The following is a 19,574-nucleotide window of genomic DNA, read 5'->3' on the forward strand; positions in this document are numbered from 1 at the left end:
AAAACAAAAGATAATAAGCAAATAACTTAGAGAAGAAAAATATATAAGTAAAAAGAGAACTTAAGCTCTTGATACTAAGATAAGAATAGGATAATCCCTTCCAATCTTATTGATAGATTTTAAGAGTTTACATAATATTTATACCGCATAGTCATGTAGGAATAGAAAAATATATATATTATATTTCTAAATATATATCCCATAATAATATCTTAATAGTTACTTATTTTTCAGTCTTTTTTAATTCTTAAATTAGCACTTTTGTCAAATTATCTCAAAAGGATAGAAAAGTTAACATTTATTAAGTTTTCGACATGATAGTCCATGTGTATGCCATATCGATAATTAATTAAGAAAATTAAAATATTAAAAAGTAATATTATATTTCAATATTTATCAAAATATAAAAAATTAATAGAAAGTTAATAAACATTAAATTTTCCTTTTAAAATTAAAAGAGACGACAAATTAACCATATAAATAAAATAAAATTACAACACTAAATAAATCATTATGCTAAATATAATTGAATTGATTTTGTAGCTGAGAATTTCATTAAAATTTTGGTTGGGCTTGAGAATTGAGATGTGTGATAATAGGTGGACTCAAAAGTCTTGAACGGTCAACGGAATCAACAGAGGGAAAATGCAATTAATTTTTTCCAGATTCGCGCGCAAAGGGAGCGGAGTATCGTAAGCCTTGTTAAGGCCTTTTCGGTAAATTCGTATTTGTTGTTCTATAAAATCTTTAGCATCTACAAAAGTGTAGAGACGTTTCAATTGAAAACTGTGTAAAAGTTAAGCTCCAAAAAACCTAGTTAAAATTTTCCTTCATATTCCCTCGTTTTCTCGGGTAGAAAAAAAAAAAAAAAAAGGACGTTTGCTCGCATTTGGTAATCAAAGATTGTTTTATTAGGAAACATAACTGAGCTTTGAAATAAAAAGGTAATCGAATCTTAAACGGGAAAAATTATTATTCATCGGATTTGCATGAAGGTAAGTCCATACTTAAGCATGGAAATGACGATACTGTCATGAGTCTTTTTTTGTTTTTTTACTTTTTTTTTTCAAGTTAGCTAGGGTTTTAGTTTGAACCATATGCGATTATATTGAAATAACCGAACTTGTGTATAACTGGTGGTAACAATGTTTATTGACTGTATTGGTGGCTTGAGTTTGGTTTTTTAGGGTTTGGAGCTGTGGCATTGTGCAGATTGTGATGTTATTTGACACTGTTTGCATATATGGTTGCTTTCTTGTTCATGAGAAATTATGCAGATATTATTGAATCGTAATTTATAGCAGTAAATCATCTCTTTATTTTGTCCACATCTAGGCTTTTTTAGATGTGAATTAATTGCGTTCTCTATGCATTGTTTTAAGATTCTTTTTGTTCATTTCGAAGGCACGACGCTTGCTATTAGGTCTAGTAAAGCTAAGGGTGGTGAAGATGGTGATTCCAAAGTCAAACTAGTGGAAAAACATCAGTGAACTGTAGTACTCGAAAGTCAGAGCGATTTGAGAAGCAGATAAAAAAATTCAATTCAATGACTTCCCCAGTTAAGAGGAAATCTGAGCAAATTGAAAAGCAGAAGAATTTGAGTCCTCTGAGCAGGTCTGAGAGGGATAAGATGCTCTCCTCATCTGGTTCTTTGGGATCAAAGAATTCTGATAAGAGTCCTGGGTCCTTCGATAGAAAAAGGAAGAAAGAAGAAAACAGTGTGAAACCATTGACTACGCGAAGTGTAGAAGTTAAACACAATGAGCAAGAAGATGGGCAAGGTGAGGCACAGAAGAAGAGGATGGATGCTCGTGCCTATAGAGCATTGTTAAGGAAAACACCTCAGCAAGTTTATAGAGCTGGTAGCTTCTTTTCATTCTTCCTCCCTCATTTTTCAGATTATAATTGCTCATAAGTGTAACTCTGACAATCTATGCGTGTACCTCTGATTTGCTTCTTTCATCTGTAAATGAACCTCCTTTTCTAGGATATATTATGTTGATCTAAAATATGTGTTACTCTTTTTTTCAGTGGTTTTATTTGATTAAATATATTATTCTTATGCTTGCCTGCTTGTGTTGTAGATCATTGCGGTGATCTGAACAGAACTGATTGTGGAAACAGGGAGGTGGAACTTTTAGAAAAACTCACCGAGAGAACTAGTGAAAGGTCTGTGGTGGCAAGTACAAATCAATCTGTAAAGGGAGCATTTGAGCATAAATCATTTTCTACTTGCCAAAAGGATAGTTGCAAGGATATGTCTTCAACGAAGGATGTTCCACAAATTGTTAAGAATCGTTTGGTAGATGGAGAAGTTAATGATGATGCTGGAAAGGCCATGCAGGAAAATCTGCGAAGTCCAAAGTTGGTAACTTCCATCCTGCTTGGGCTGGTCCTTGATCGTGATATTATACTTTTTTTTTTAAATTCCCCTAAAGTCCTACCAAATTAGATATTTTTGCTAGTCATTCTAGTTTTCTTGTTCTTTTTTTTTTAATATGTAGGTTGAGGTCCTTAAGCTTGAGATTAATTTTGAATGTGATGGCATGACGTGCATCATGGAGAGGATATAAGCTAGAGTTTTTGTCATTGCGAGGCTTATTTCTGAGCAAGAGGGAAATGATGGCATCTGTTTCTATGTTTAGTTTGTAAGATAAAGGGGAATATTTGGTGTTGAAATATGATGGCATCTATTTCTATGTTTAGTTTGTAAGATAAAGGGGAATATTTGGTGTTGAAATATGATATATGTAAATGCTTAGGTCAGGGCTGTTGGTGTTTGTGATGGGTGCATGTAGACATACTAAGAATAATGGTGCTAGGATGCTTATTTAGGTTCTAATTGGTCAGGGTGCATTTTTGGCCTTTGTTAAATACAAAAATAGGAGAGTAAACTAGATTATGATGTATGTTGTTTTATGATGTTAGCATTTCAATAGATATCATGACTCACCAACCACAAGAATATTCGTGAAACCTCCAGTTGATGATTTTGTTGGACCCAGTTCTAGTTCACTAAAACTGAATCTTATGCTAAGAATTTTTACTATTTTAATATTTCTCCTTATAAGAAAATTAGATCGTTAATTAATTCAACAAAATTAAATTCACCACACTCACTACCTTACATTTATGGATTGAGATGCCAACAATTTTATTGTGTTACGAATTGAACTGTCTCTCAATGCTGCCTGTGGTTATAATAAAAAGTAAATGAATTTGTAATAATGGTACAGCCTTTGTTTTTGAGCAGTTTTAGCTTTTCTTTTCGAATTTTGGGAATGCCTTATCACGAAACAAATGAAGTATATTCTTTTCTTTTTTAAAGAAATATGGATTCATATTTTGCAGGGTCAACTGTGGTTCAAAAAAGCAGGAGACTTGCTCTTTTAATGCAAACCAGTTATTTGGATCCTCTGATACTAAGGTTGTTTTTCTTCTTTCATTTCTTTTGAACCCTTTTTCCTATATATATGTACCTATGAATAAAAGAAAGCTGAGGAAGGTTGGGTGTTTGGATCCTCCGATATTAAGGTTGTTTATACTTTCCTAGATACTCTTTACTAAAAGAAAACTGAGGAAGGTTATAAATAAAATAAGAATTAGTTGGGATTTGCATGCCTTTTCTTTTTTGATTTTTTCTTAATTGGATAGTATCGAGCAGGTTTTCAATCCTTTTACGTTTCATCTGTTGCAGAAAAGGGAAATTCAATCTTTTTTGTTGATTTATTAATTTTTAGCGAATGAAGTTTGCTAGGTTTAAAAATGTGATGTCTTTGATAGACAAGGTTTTGGTTGCCTGAGTTTGTCTTAGCCTCTTATGTGGTATGCCTTTTATTATCTTTTGTTGAAATACAGATGGATGTCAAAATCAAAGAAACCAACAGTAGATATCTTTGGCTGATTAGTAACTTTTGTAGCAAATGCTTGCTTAGTTTGTTGTACTAGTGGAGTAAGGATCTAGTTTTCTACTAAGGTCTCATGATAATGATTTTTTTTCTAACTCTTATCTAACGATTTTATTTGATTTTTATTTGACCTTTTCATAACTGTTTCCTTTGATTTGCTGCATTGTATTAGGATAGAGGGGAACCCGATGCTGGTATTAGCACGGGACACACTGAAAAGCCCTGTAGTCCTATGCAACAATGCATCTCCTCTGCAGATCTTCAAACATGCAATGATCAAAATACTTGCATTGTATGCAAACTTGATGGGAAGCTCTTGTGGGTAACCCTTTTTCATCGGTTTACGTATATTATAATTTTATATGGTTGATAGGTGAATATGTGGAGCTAATGAGTAGTTTTATTCTGTATAAGATGCTTTGATTAATAAGAGATTTAGATTCACTATTCTTATAAATATTTTGGGTTGCCCTTTTTATGTATCTTGATAACCTTTGTTACCTGGACTCGTCTGTTTGGGGTGCTGTACCCAGGTTGACACAATCCAACATGGATCCTGGCACGGGATACGGGTCAGTGGGTCAGTTCTGGCAGAAAATGGTGGACATGGCTGTGGGTGATAACTGAGAAGAGAAAAAGGGAGAACTTTGATTTGCAGAGATGAAAGAGAAAAGATAGACATGGTAGAAGGAAGACGATGATAAAAGAAAGAGAAAAAAACGTTTGAAATAAATGATAAAAGAATAGGGCATAATAAATGTCATACCCTATATTTGCATTGAATTTTTGTCTTTATAAGAGAGTGATATATAAAAATAATGTCAGGCACAATTTTTGGGGAAGGTGGAGAGTTGAGAGGGGAAAAATGGTAAAAAAGGAAAGTGGAAAGTGGATATAATATCATTATTTTTTCTAAAAAACCCTTAAAAAGAGTTGATATTTTAAAAATTCCACATTAAAATCATTAATTTCATCTTTTTAATTAAAAATGGTATTATAAAAAATCCACACTAAGTATCCGTGTCCAAAATTTGGATGGTGTCCTGTGTCAAAAATTTTGTGACGACAATGAATCTGACACTTGGATCCTTATCCATGTCCTGAGTCCTGTTAACATAGTTGATAACCATCCCTGTTATAATTTTCTAATGTTAACTTAATTTGTTCTTCTATGACTTAATGTTTAAAAGAAATTTCAGTCAATTAGATAGGAGACATTTGGACAATTGAGGACTTTCACAGGTCTTTAGCATGTCCTACATAACTTTGTGTTAATTTTAATCTTTTTAGACTGTTCAGTATATTCTTAGTTATATTTGATGACTACTTTGTGAATAAATTTTGGATGTATTTTATCTTACACTCTGTCATCCTATTTTAGACGCTGTCATGGAAAAGGTTGTCAAAGAAGTTATCATCTTTCGTGTCTAGAACCTCCCCTTGAGGAGTTCCATCTTGGAGTTTGGTACTGTCTATCATGTGTGAGGAAAAAATTAGAATCAGGGGTGCATTCGGTTTCAGAGGGAATAGAAGCAATTTGGGATTCTAGAGAACTAGAGGCTTTGGAGGATGGTATGGGAACGATCAATTATCTCCTTATTTCCATAGCTTTTTTACCCCCTCATTGCAACGTATTTCTATAATTGTGCCATTGATGTTTTCTGACTGCTTTGGTAGATTATGTTGCCAAAGTTTTTAGTAATGCTATCTTGATTTGTTTTGTTTGATAATTGCTGTACTTCGTAATAATAACATATAGGATGAATGAGCTGTTACTGATAATACTATGCATTTGGTGTTTGGTTTTAGGATTGCGAGGACAGAAGCAATATTTTGTGAAATACAAAGGTCTTGCTCATGTTCATAATTGTTGGTTACCTGAGAACCAGGTGTTGCTTGAAGCTCCATCACTTGTAGCTAAATATAACAGAAAAAATCAGGTTCACAGTCATATTCCTTCAGTAGAGGATTATTTTGTAAGATGTTACTCAAGATGGTCATTCAGATATGTTTATTGTTCAGGGTTCTGTGTGGAAGCAACACTGGGCAGTGCCACATCATTTGCTACAGAAAAGATTGTTCATTACCAAGGATTGTGATCGTCATTGTAATGGGCATGATGATGATAAGTTATGTTGTCATGTTGAGTGGCTTGTGAAATGGTGTGGTCTTGGTTATGAGCATGCTTCATGGGAGTTGGATAATGCTTCCTTTTTCCGTTGTCCAGAAGGCCAGAGCCTTATACGAGATTATGAAACTTGTTTCAAGAAGGGAAAGAAATCTTCTAAATTTAAGGTGCCTAAAGAAAAGTGTGGAATATTTTATATTCTAACAAGATTTGGTCCAACTTAATATGTTGGTATTTCGTTGTGGTTAAGATGCATCTGTCTATAATTTGTTTAATATGCATTCACATGCTTGCACTAGTGGACAAATAACCTAGGGTTTGCATAACATTTGTTGCTTGGCTATTCTGGGAGGCCACAAGGCGGGTATAACACTACCACATCATCAACCCTTTGCTGGATCCCTTGCGTGAACATGTAACATTCAGGTTTAAAACCCCAAATAATAACTATTGGTTCAAGCCCTAATATCTTTTTATATTTGAACTTGTGATTTTTAAAAGCTACCACCACTTGATTTGATGTTAACCATGAGATTTGTATTTGTTAAATCATTATGTTGTACCACTATTGAGCCTTATGAATTAGGTGGACATTTTTGTTTGGCAAGATTTGGTTTGGGCTTCATTTACCTGTTACCCCACCACTATCACGATTTAACAGTTATGATATGTATGTTCTATTCCCCTTTTATTTGAAGGGCTTGTTTCTAACTAACTAGGAGCTTGCACAGGACAGAGCAGGTACATCTCTAAAGTTTTCTCAATTACCAGCTGGTGTTTCATCTGGAATAGATGCTAATCTTGATTCTGTTAGCAAACTAAGCAACCATTGGCCTAGGAGCCAGAATGCTGTAATTTTTGATAATCAGGTATGCTTGATCAAATATGCTGTTACTTGGGTCTGTAGTGCATCTGAAGATGATCTGGTCAAGCATTTTGAGTTAAATCATGGGTCTACTTACATACATGTGGGTACGTGAACACATGCTCATTAACCTTGTGAAATGCCAGATGTAGCGTAATATGTGAAAAACGACCCAATGGATGCCCATGAAATTTTTTTTTTCTCATTTTGCCTATGCGGAAAGCTAACCTACTGGCAATCATACATGTGTAAGCTTATAAAAAGATACAATACGCACAAGATCCATAATATACACCTTACCTGCATACACCATTACATTACAGTAGTGAACTGCAAAGCTTCATGTGCAATAGTTCTGAATTGTTTCTATATTTTGCAGGAAAGGATTCCAAATGTTATTTCTTTCATTATGTCTTTTCCATCTGACAAGTCAAGGCCTTTTCTCATTATCTCAACTTCCACTTTACTATATCTATGGGATGAGGAGTTCTTGCGTTTGGAACCAGCTACTGATGTTGTGGTTTATAGTGGCAGTAAAGAAATTCGGAATAGCATTAGGAACCTGGAGTTTTATGAAGAAGGAGGTTGTGTAATGTTTCAAGTACTTATAACCTCACCTGAAGTTGTCAGCGAGGTATATGCCATCTTCTGTGATAAATTATAGTTTGAAAATTGTTGTCTGTTTAAGTTTGACAAGAAGTGCAAGTATCAAAGAAGGTATACTTGTTTTGTGTGAGAATTTATACTTCTCTGCACCTTTTGATCAATTTGTATCCAGATTTCAAAGTTATTAGGATGCAGTGCTGCATCACTATTTGTTATTAGTTTAATGAGTTTTCTTGAATTAACTATCCAATTATCAATTGAGGAACAAATTGCTACATTTTTATTCACCTGATATTAGTTTGCCTGTTAATTTATTGTGGTTCTGCAGGACTTGAATGTGCTTGATTGCATAGGATGGGAGGTAATAGTACTCGATGAATGCCAACGTCCAACAATTGCTTCATGTTTTGAACAAATTAAGATGTTAACTGCTAGTAAGAGGCTTCTGATTATCAGCAGTCAACTGAAGGTTGGGCATTTCTACTTTTCACTTGTTATTGTTTTCTGCAGGTTGATTTATGTATGCTACATGGTTTCTGCAGGATAATGTGGTTGAGTACCTTAATCTTCTTTCTCTGCTTGATTCTGAGAGTGATTCAAATGGTAGTGACAGCTTGCAAATGACTTCAAGTGATAATATTGCTATTTTGAAGGAGAGGTTGGCAAAGTACGTCGCTTATGAATCATCTAGGTTTGTAGAGTATTGGGTTCCTGTACTCTTATCCAATCCACAGCTGGACCAGTATTGCTTTACTCTACTTTCAAACTCTCTCTCACTGTGTTCACCTTCAAAGACTGATCCTGTAGGAGCTCTCCGTAACATTCTTATCACCAGCAGAAAGGTTGACTTTACTGAACTTTTTGCATCATCTACATGGTTTAGACTCCTCCTCCTCCCCTTTTTATTTTCAAATAATCTAATATATCAAAATATTCTAGCCAATTTCTGGTTGTTGTGTGTTAGCCTGCTGTATGGACTTTAGAAATTAAGGTTAGGCTACATTTCAAAGATAAGTTAGAAAATTTCTGTTGCATTATCATAAGTTTTGCTATTTGGATTTAGTAAGCTGACAGTGCTTGTAGAAAATCTTGAAATGCAAATTTATTTACTTATATCTTTAGGATGGAATAAATTGTTACAGCTCAAACTTAGAATCTTTAATCATCCCCCACTTGTTTGAATTCCTTTTATTTATTTTGGATTTCCAAATGCCCTGTTTTATCTTTTTTTATTATCATAATTATAGTATATGTATTTGAGTTGATTTTTTTATCTCATGATATATGCATTAGAATGAGGATGTGTAAAAGTTTACTTTTATGATGAGTTAATATTGTGTTTCATGGTAATTCCTTTTATTTATTTTGGATTTCCAAATGCCCTGTTTTATCTTTTTTTATTATCATAATTATAGTATATGTATTTGAGTTGATTTTTTATCTCATGATATATGCATTAGAATGAGGATGTGTAAAAGTTTACTTTTATGATGAGTTAATATTGTGTTTCATGGTAATTCCTTTTATTTATTTTGGATTTCCAAATGCCCTGTTTTATCTTTTTTATTATCATAATTATAGTATATGTATTTGAGTTGATTTTTTTATCTCATGATATATGCATTAGAATGAGGATGTGTAAAAGTTTACTTCTATGATGAGTCAATATTGTGTTTCATGGTAATTGTTGACAGTGTTGTGATCATCCTTATGTTGTGGATGAATCCCTTCAAATGCGGCTCACTAAAGGCCTTAAAGATGTTGAGTTTTTGGATGTTGGCATAAAAGCAAGTGGCAAATTACAACTACTTGATGCAATTCTTTTGGAGATCAAGAAACGAGAGTTAAAAGTGCTTGTTCTTTTCCAGGTATATTTGTCTTGACAAGGGGTTCTGAACCGGTATATAGCATTATGCACGTTTTATGTTATTGATATTTTTTAGCGGATGATGCTGAAGCGATTAATGTACATAAGAAGCTTGTATGTATTTTCCCCTGTACATAATTGTTTATGAGTTTGTTAGAAGCAAATAAAGTTACATTTCCGGGGTTCTACCATGCTTTTGTTAAAGCACTTTACCTGCCATACGCTATTTTGATGTTTTGACTGGCTGCAGAAATAAAAAGGCTCTGGTGCTTGTCATGTAAAAATGAATGTGTAGCTCAGTACCTGTTTGGTCTTGCTCTTGGGACAGCTTTATTTCTCAAGAAGCTGAATCGACCAATTGGGTCTCTACATGAAACTTTCAACTTTTGCAAAAGTTGAGCTAAAGTTGAAAATGTTAACTTGACCTTTCAAAAAGCTGCCATGAGAAACTGGTTGATACATATTGTGAGAACTTGTAATGAACAAAATATATGTTACTGATTTCTGATAAATTCTAGGTGAGAGCTCTTTAAAAAGTTCTAATTATATTTTCAACTGATTTCTGATGGAAAATCCAGCCATGCTGAACTGATTGTTACATGACAGTAATGTTGGTTAACTTGAATAGGCTAGTTCAATAGGTCGTTGTGTCAATTAATGTCTAGCCTCTGCCTTTTGATGTTTCAATGTCTTAAAGTAGCATTTTGGGATTAAAATTCAACATGCAATGGTTCCTTTACTGCTTGTATGAATATTGTTGTTTTGTGTCTTGAACGACTTTGACAAACCCTTGTCTAAATAGTAATTACTTCTTTATTGTGAATGTGCTTGCATATAACTTCTAAATAGTAATTACTCCCGCAAAACAAGGTTTTGGCTATTTTATGTTTCTCATGTAGATGGTTTTGATTGACAGTACACTGGTGGTTCTGGAAGGGATTTAATGGGAGACATTTTGGATGACTTTCTGCGCCAAAGATTTGGTGCAGATTCTTATGAACGCGTAGATGGTGGTGTCACCCCTTCAAGGAAGCAATCTGCTTTGAATAAATTCAATAATGAGAGGAAGAGATTTGTCTTCTTATTGGAAACTCGTGCTTGTCTTTCCAGCGTCAAATTATCTGCAATCAGTACCGTCGTAATATTTGGAAGTGATTGGAGCCCAGTGAATGATCTAAGAGCATTGCAGAAGATAACACTTGATTCTCACTTTGAAGAAATAAAAGTATTTCGTTTATATTCAGCATTTACTGTGGAGGAAAAGATTTTGATGCTTTCAAAACAAGACAAGACACTTGATAGCAACATAGTGAACATAAGCCCTAGTAGTAGTCACATGCTGCTTAAATGGGGGGCTCCGTACCTACTTAGCCAGTTGGAAAAAATTCATGGTATCCCAGCCTTGGATGCAAGTAACTTGCCTGAGCAATCACTTCTGAAAGACGTGATTCAAGAGTTCTTTATCTTACTGAGTCAAACTGGGATAGACAATGATGCAAGCAAATTATCCCTAATTTTACAAGCCAAACAAAATCAAGGAATGTATAGGACAGAAATGCCATTGTTTGGCGAGCAGAAAATCCAAGTGATGAATGAAGATCCACCTCATATATTTTGGACAAAACTTTTGGAGGGAAAGAGTCCGAGGTGGAAGTATTGTTCTTCGTTTCAGAGGAACCGGAAAAGGGGTCAATACCTCGATGATGTCCAAAAGAAATCTGAGGTTGAAAGTGCTGAAGTTGTAAAGAGACGCAAGGTGGTCAATGATGGAAACGATCATCCCTCTCCAAAACATGGGCTGCAAGAGGACAGACAAGGTAATGGGCAATTAAAATGCAATGAATTGAGTTTTGGAAGAAGATAGTTCTCTCTTTTGGTCTTTCCTGAGTACTCTCTCTTACTATTTGCAGGAAGCTCAGGAACCTCAGTATCTCCTTTGAGTAAATTGGCTGATCCTGTGAGTGATAAAATTCATGCAACCAACTCAATTGATCTGGCCAATGATATCTCAGAAACACCATCTCTTAACATGGTAGAATGGGAGAGAAGAAGAAAACAGCTTGATTCTCAGAAGACTCTCTATGTTATTTTGTGGCCACAGATAGCAAAACTATGTGAAGTTCTACATCTCTCAGTATGTGCATTAATCACCAGTGGAAGAACTAAAATTAGACGTGCTCAGTGCGGGCTTTGCTTTTAGTTCTTAATTTTGTTAAAGTAAAAAACATACCATTGAAAAATATTGTGGGAGGGGGATATTTAACTTCATTAGAGATTTCAGAATGCTTTTTGTTTCTCAGTTCTGAAAGTAAAGAGGGAGGTAGAGTAGAGGGAAAAATATGGTTCATAAATATAGTTCTCAAGAACACTCCAATCTTGAATTGCACTTCTTAGTGACTATTATTTTCTTATGCAACCATTTCTGGCTGGCTGTTGCAGATTACTGGAGTTCTGTTATATCTTTTTTATGTTAATATGACTAAAAGTGGAAAAGTTGCTTCAATAGGGTTTAGAAAATGGGCCAGTTTAGGATCTTGTTCTGTAGAAATGCTGCCTGGTTTGTCCTGTATTTCACTTCTGAAAATTTTCCTCCGGAGATAAGATGGAAAAGAAGGATCTTTTTTCATCTATTTACTAATATAGGGGATTGTGAGCTTTTTATTATAAATACTTTCCATGTATTTTCTGTAACGGTGGGCCTTGAAATCTCTTTTCCTCTGTAATGGTTCTGCATCAAAGCCTTTCCGTTCTATCAGCCTAGTATTCTAACAGCTTACTTTGTGGTGCTTGTTGTTTGTGTTGTAGGAGGGTGTGAGGGATTTAGCTGGAAAGTTTCTTGAATATGTCATGAATAACCATCTGGTCAATAGGGAACCAGAGACCATTTTGCAGGCATTTCAGATTTCTCTGGTTAGCCTTTATTCGCTTTTATTTTCTTAAATTTATTATGCAATTGGATTAGGATGTCTTTCATATGCTCTGATTTTTTCCATTAGTCAGTCCTTTATGTTTGAGAGAATGAAGTTAGGCTTTTATTATACTTACCTTTTTTTTTTTAAATGCTGTTAAATTTGACATCAAATGTCCACTCCTTTTACCCCTTCTCATAGACAGCTGCTGTATTATCTGCAATTTTGCCTTTGTAAGCAAATGGATATGATGAAAATTATGTTATATGGAATTCCCCTTGGTAGGACTCAGGAACTTGCACTTTCCAGGCCTAGCTTTTTGTGCCAATTGTGCTATATTTCATCTCTTTTTTGGCAATATGTATTCCAATCAGTTTTAGATCCGTGTGCCGAATCTTGTGATGGTATATTTTGTTCATAAGTTCGTACTTGGCATAGTCAAAGCTGTGTTTCTTTCTTTATAATGTTTGCAACTTCTTGTTGAAAAGGTTTTTGATGTTTAATCTTAGTTTCAAATGGTGAGGAGTGAAAGGTGAAAACTCTTACCATTACTTTGGGAATTTTGCATGTCGTATTTTGTTAGAGCTTGCACTCAAAATATTCTACTGAGTTTTTGATGCTTAAGTTAGCTATTTTTCTAATGGTCCACTCAATACAGTAGGACACATTATTTAATTTAGGTGGAATGGGTTGAAACTTTAACCTTCAACCTTGATCAGGTAGAGTAGTTTTATATAGAGACATCTTTCATCTATAGGCAAGTGAAGGTTGAGCTCAGCTAGAATTACTCTTCTTGCATGGAGAGAGAGGTAAAGAACTAAGTAGGTCATGTCTAGTTCTTAGGTCTAGAAAATAGTCAAACGAGCCCATCTTTGTTTTTGTTTGTATTCTCCTCTTGTTGTTCTTTGATATGAACCCTTTTTTGGATTTATTTATTAATATATGTGCTTAGATTTGTCTACGTATTTTACTTCGATGAATAAAAATAGGGTAAACTACAACCAAGGTCACTAAACTATTAGTAGATTTACATTTTGGTCACTCAACTTTAAAAGGTTACAAAATGGTCATTGAAATATACGAAAGTTAAAATCACTTCTGTATGGCCTTCTCAGTTTGCACCGTCTACACCAATTAGAAGCTCTTTTCTCTTTTACAGTTTTGTTTTTTTTCATGAAAAACCTTTGAAGGTTATGAATTTCCAATACTGATTGACAGATTGACTTGGATCTAATGTATATTTTACTACTTGTTGATAGGTATTGATTCACCGTACCAATTGTTGAATCGACGCTTGGAGCTATTTAGTTAGACTTTTTAAAAAAAAACCTTAACAGCCTAGTGACTTGAATGAAATTTTTTGAATAGTTCAGTGACCATTTTGTAACCTTTTGAAGTTAAGTGACCAAAATGTAAATTTACTAATAGTTTAGTGACCTTGAGTGTAGTTTACCCATAAAAATACAGGTAACTTCTAACATTCTATTAAGGTGTATAGCTGCTGTATTTTTGTGTATATGTTATGAATATTTGAGATTTCTAAAACCTTCTGTTGCATGTAGTTTATAAGAATTTAAGCAGGTATTAATTATGTTATGGTGCTTCAACATCTTTATCTTTTGTTTTCTGTACGTTCAGTGTTGGTGTACAGCTTCTTTGTTGAAGCAGAAAATTGATCATAAAGAATCACTTGCACTTGCAAAGCAGCATCTTGGCTTTACCTGCAAGAAAGAAGAGGCAGCCTATGTTAATTCATTGCTGCGGTGTCTGAAGAGAATGTTTGTATATCGTACAGGATGTTTGAAGGTTTCAAATTCTTCCAAAGATTCTGAATTATCAAGTAAAGCTGATGGAAACACAGAGGATAAAGATTCATTGAGGTTTCAAGAGGCTTCTGATGCACAGGTCATTGCAGCGTCTGGAGTGTCCCGAGAATTTCAATTGGCACAGAGAGATCTTGTAAAAAGCATCAACGAAAGTGAGAAAAAATTTGATAAGCAGTTGACAAAACTAACTGAGAAGCAAAAGGAGGAAATGAAGCAACTTAAAAAGAAGTACGAGGAAGAAAAAGCTCTGCTGGAGAACAAGAAACAAACAGAAGCAGCTGTTATCCGTTTGCACAGTAATGCCTTGATGAGGACTAATAAGATAAAAAATTTGGATATTGAATATGCTAGGAAGTTTGATGAACTAAAACAGAGGATGGATATAGACCTTAAGAATCTCGAGGCATCGCAGGTGGCAGCAAGAAGCAATGTTTTAGAGAGAAAGACTCGTTGGGTGGAAGCAGTTAAGTCCTGGGCTAGGGTTGAATTAGTGAAGCCACCTATTAGCAAGGCTAATCTTCCTAAAGGAAGTTCTTCAAGTTCTGTTCAATCTGCCGAAGGAAATGAGGTAAGATTGTCCGAAGTTCTTCTGGACAAAGTTGATCCCATTTATATGGCTGGACCCTGCAAGGAGAATTCTAAGGTAGCATTAATTGAGGAGGGCAACAAAACTGTCTGTTTGGGTGTTGGTGAAGAACACGCCATCTACAAAGATTCGTGTCCCAAAGAACTGGTTTCTGTAGGAGAAATTCCAAATGTAGCGGTTCAAGTTCCACCAACTGTCAGTTCAGGTGATGTTACCGAGAGTGTCCTTTCTCTTAGACGGTTGGATGAAGACCAGATTTCTGATGAATATAAATTGAAAATGTCAAATGGTAATCCTGAGACTGTTTCTCCTACTGATGCTCTGGAGAATGTTGTTCCTATTGAAGCATGCTCTCGTGAAGAAATTCCTAATGGAACCACTTTGAGCAAGCCTAACACGGAGGTTCCCTTGAAAACAGCTAAGAGTGTAATTATCTGTGAAGGGGAGGATAATCTTGCCTCAGTGCAAGTACCATCATCTGAAATTAATTCTGATATATATAAATTAACGAAGGTTGATGGTGAGGTTACCTTAAAAGAACCTCTGGTTGCCAATTTCAATGCAGGTCAAGAAACCCATGTCTCAGCCGAAGCACCTTCCTCTGAAAAAATTCCTGATGGAGCTGCATTAGGAAAGGCTGTTGGGGATATCTGCTTGAGAACATCTAAGATTGTCAATTCTAGTGGTGGTCAGGAGAATGTTCTCTTGTTGGAAGCACCATCACCTGGAGAAAATCCTGTTAGAACCACATTAAGCAATCTTGATGGCGAGGTTCATTTAAGAGCAGCTGAGACTGTCAGTTCTAGGGAAGATCATGAGAATTTGCCATCTTCAGTGGCACCTTCATCTGAAAAAATTTCTTGTGGGGCCACATTAACCATGGTTGAAGGGGAGCTTGCCTTGAATGCATCTGAAGTTTGTCAGGGAAACATCATTTCTGTGAACACTTTATCTGAGAAAGAGATCCTTGGTGGGGCCACACTGAATGTGGTTGATGGAGAAGTTCCAAACATCTCATCAGAGATTGCAAGTTCCAGTGATGACATGAATAATGTTGTCTGCACGAATCCCTCTACATCTAAAGAACAAGAGCAAATACCTGATACAGCTGCACTTTCAATGCCTGCTGAAGAGATCTCTTTGGCTGAACCTGAAACTGCTTGTAGTGAACTCCTCGAAGGTGGTAGTGCTCATAGAGAAAATGATGGAACATGTGCCATCGAAATTGATCGGCTTGATGGCATACTATGCTTTATGAACTTAGAACCTGAATTCCAAGAACGGTCTCTGGCAGATCCATCTTCATTACAGGCTGTGGCAGATTTGGTATGTAAGATTCTTTTTGGTCTTTTCTATTAAACTTTTTTCTGCTAAGACATTTCTTATGTTGATATTTCACACCTAAAAACTAAAGCAAAATAGTAACAACATAGATTAGAAGGTAATGCAGATAATCTGCATGGCTTTGGCTGCTCTATTGTGGATTTATTTAATATACCCTTGTGGTAAAAATTGGAGAGATTATGCTATCTATACTCTGCTACTGGCCAGCTCACAATTTGATTACAATTCTTATATGGACAGGTATCCCCAAATGTGGGTTCTCTTCCTTATGTTTCCTCAGGAATACAAACTAGAGATGTTGCAAACAATGAAATGCGAAATGCTTCTCAGGTAGCTGAAACTTTACCATCTAATGGTGCTGTTGATGTGACTTGCAATGTGTCCAATCCTGATACACAGCAGTTGGGGTCCACAGAATCAATTTTGAACCTCTCTCCTGATCTACCTTCAGTTAGTGCAACTGAAAATCAACCAAGCAATGATGGTCAACATGCTAACCTAATTTCTCAGGCTCAAAGGCAATCGATAACCAACCATATTGAGATGTCCAGTCAAGATGTTTTGCAGCCCCTTCATTCACCCATCAATGGAACCATTGGTCAGCATTTGAGGCAGGTTTCAGAAACAAGTACAGCTTCAGTTCCTTCTGTTTCCAGAGGCCATCCCTTGCAGACTGCACCTCCTGTATCATCCCGGATGCCTTTGCTGTTGTATCCTGACCCCCTTAAAAATGAAATGGAAAGAATATCCCAAGAAAGAGACCAGACCATTAAGGTTCATGAAGATACGGTTAGTTTCCTCTTGCTTGCTTGGTAAACAATCATATATGGTTTACTTTCTGCTGAAGACTACTTCTTTGAACAGAAGCTGCAGCTGAAATTCGAGTGTGAGAAGGAAATTGAGGAAATTGCAGCTCAGGTTCGTAGAAAGTACGAAGTTAAACTTCAGGAGAAAGAGACAGAATTTCTGATCCGGAAGGAGGAGCTTGATGTAAATTATAACAAAGTTCTCTTGAATAATATATTGGCTGAGGCCTTCAGGTCTAAATGTATGGATAGTAGGGCATCTGGCTCAGCAGGAATACAGCAAGGTGAATCTTACTTGGTTATTTTAACATGGTAAATGAAAGAATAGAGAATCAGAGTGATGCTTTGATTCGTCTACTTGATGAAAATTCTATGCATTGGTGGGTTTAGGGTTTATCTACTGAATCCCAGATTTGTTGTGGTCAACCTTTTGACACAGTATAGTTCTATTCACTACTGAAAATTTAGAATTTGTTTATATTGATTGTTTGGGTTACCACAAATTGTTATGTTGAAAGTTTAAAGAAAGAGTATGCTTGGTAACTGTTTGTGTGAACTTGCTGGCATATAAATATGTGTGCATAAAGAAGCTAACAGCCAACCCAACAACCATAATATATTTTGCTTGTATCCGTTCACGTAGCTAAGACGTTACTTTTTGCAATGTTTCACTATACTGACCACCTAACCATTGTCATTCTGACAGAGGCAAATTCCAGTTTCATGCAGCAGCTGCTTCAACTTTCATCACAACGGATGGTTCAACAGCCTTCCACTGCTTCTGGTCTCCCTTCAACTGGGCCAGCCACTAGCATGCAAACTGTTTCACCAGCTGTAGTCAATACACAAACCATGGGTCCATCTTTGTGGCCTTCCGGTGCTTCTGGTCTCCCTTCAACTAGCTCAGGTACTAGCATGCGAACTGTTTCTCCTGCAGTCAATGCACAAACCTTGCGTCCATCTTTGCAGGTTGTTAACCCTTTAGAAATTTTCTCAGGCACTACAACTAGACCTCCCTGTATGAGCTCCGTCTCTCGCTTTACAGGAAACTTTCAAATGGGCAGTGAAATTCGTGCTCCAGCCCCTCATTTACATGCATATAGACCTTCTGCTTCCATTTCCTTGAGCAGTGTTCCATCGCAGTCTCGTGGAATGTCAAGTCAGCTGTCACACAACCTTGCATACAGGCAGCTATCAACTACTGGCCAAGCTGGTAGGATCCGGCATGAAATTGCCGGAGGGTTAGCTGCTCTACCTAACTCATCTTTACCTTCAATGGATGTTCTAATGGGAATGCACAATCAAGTATCCGGTGCCAATCCCAATCCCCCAAGCAACTTGCTGCCAGGTGTTAGTTCAAGCTTGGCCCCAAGTATTCGGTCGAACCCAGCTCAACAAAGCGGAGGAGCAAATGACATTGTTTGCTTGTCAGATGATGACTAACTCCCTTGAAAATGGGGCTGGGTTCTAAATTACCAGTGCAAGGTCGGAAAATGGGGCCTGACTTTGCTGCGGAATTAGCAGTTGTCTTGGTTGTATATGAACCAGCATTGTTTGTAGCTGATAGTTCTTTGAACTTTGAAATATATATATATTTTTCGCCTATTTACTTGTGTCTTCAAATCTTTCTGAAATTCTAGCCTAGGCTATTCCTGGGGATATGAATGACGTGCTATGTGTACTATATTTTATCCAATTATAATATAGTAAATTAATCAAATATTTTTATAAAAATATAATTAATTTTCATTGTATTAATTATATATTATTATTTTCGGTTTAAATTCAAAATATAAGTAAATATTCAAAAGTTTAATATGAGCAGAATAATATATTTTTATTTTATTTTTTCTATATGTATTTATATTGAATTATATAAATAATTTTTATATTAATTAATTTGATGTGGTAATTTCAATAACAATAATTGAAAATTACAGTTTTTAATATATATATATATTTCAATTAGGTATTATAGACATTTATAAAAAGATTTATAATTTGTACTTAATAAATTATATAAAATTTAAGAATTGTAATTATGAAATTTAGTATTATATTATATTATCATTTATTTCTTTTTATGTATAATATACTATTATCTATATTATTGATTAAGTATTTCATTGAGTTGAAGTCACCCATCAACTGGTTCTAATTCAATTAGGGAATTACCAAAAAGTCATTTTATTTGTAAAGGAAGTTATATGATCATTTGAGTGTTTTTGTTTTATATATTTTTATAAATCAATAAAAATTATCAATAATAAGATTTGTACCAAGAATATCATGCAATATAAACTCTATTCATTTACTGCTTGAACTAAAATAATTTTTAGTTTTTATGTGAAACTTTAATAAATATTAGTGTTCTAAATTTTTATATACTTGTGTATCTATATTATTAATAAAATTTTTAATTGAGTTAGTGTCGAGCTTTTGAAGAATTTTAACCAAATATGAAATTTGAATATGAAGATAAACTTGAGATAATTTATTTAACTGGAATGAGTAATAACTCATTCCACTTAGCATGGACTATAATATGAGCTATAGTAACAAAAAAAGTTTTGTTTAAAGTATCGCTATTGAAAGATCAAGATAAAGAAAAACATATCTTGTTCGAGTTTGAATATCTTGGATAACATATTTATCCCATTTTATATGGAGATAGTTTTGAGCTTAACCATCATGCTTCTAAGTTTATTTACGGAGACCTACCTTCAAGA

The 19,574-nt window shown here is 35.0% G+C and overlaps 1 protein-coding gene across 6 annotated transcripts; it reads left to right on the forward strand.

Moving 5' to 3' along the window:
* Positions 1-519: 519 nt before the first annotated feature.
* On the forward strand, positions 520-18,565 carry LOC108468739 (helicase protein MOM1-like). 6 transcript variants are annotated; one of them, XM_017769601.2, is made up of 21 exons: positions 520-716; positions 1,405-1,862; positions 2,085-2,364; positions 3,352-3,427; positions 4,081-4,226; positions 5,290-5,480; positions 5,718-5,848; positions 5,931-6,203; positions 6,768-6,905; positions 7,281-7,535; positions 7,836-7,976; positions 8,050-8,349; positions 9,202-9,375; positions 10,291-11,191; positions 11,285-11,508; positions 12,180-12,284; positions 13,922-16,021; positions 16,280-16,828; positions 16,904-17,129; positions 17,552-17,752; positions 17,843-18,565. In XM_017769601.2, the coding sequence occupies exons 2-21, from the start codon at positions 1,547-1,549 to the stop codon at positions 18,286-18,288; spliced, it is 7,173 nt and encodes a 2,390-aa protein (XP_017625090.2). In that variant the 5' UTR covers positions 520-716; positions 1,405-1,546; the 3' UTR covers positions 18,289-18,565. The 6 variants fall into 6 exon arrangements, with proteins under 6 accessions (XP_017625090.2, XP_052887708.1, XP_052887707.1 ...); XM_053031748.1 differs by having other exon boundaries at positions 520-692; XM_053031747.1 differs by lacking the exon at positions 520-716 and adding an exon at positions 726-995.
* Positions 18,566-19,574: the final 1,009 nt, after the last annotated feature.

Source organism: Gossypium arboreum, chromosome 8 (assembly GCF_025698485.1).
Source record: "Gossypium arboreum isolate Shixiya-1 chromosome 8, ASM2569848v2, whole genome shotgun sequence".
In the NCBI taxonomy this organism is placed as follows: domain Eukaryota; kingdom Viridiplantae; phylum Streptophyta; class Magnoliopsida; order Malvales; family Malvaceae; genus Gossypium; species Gossypium arboreum.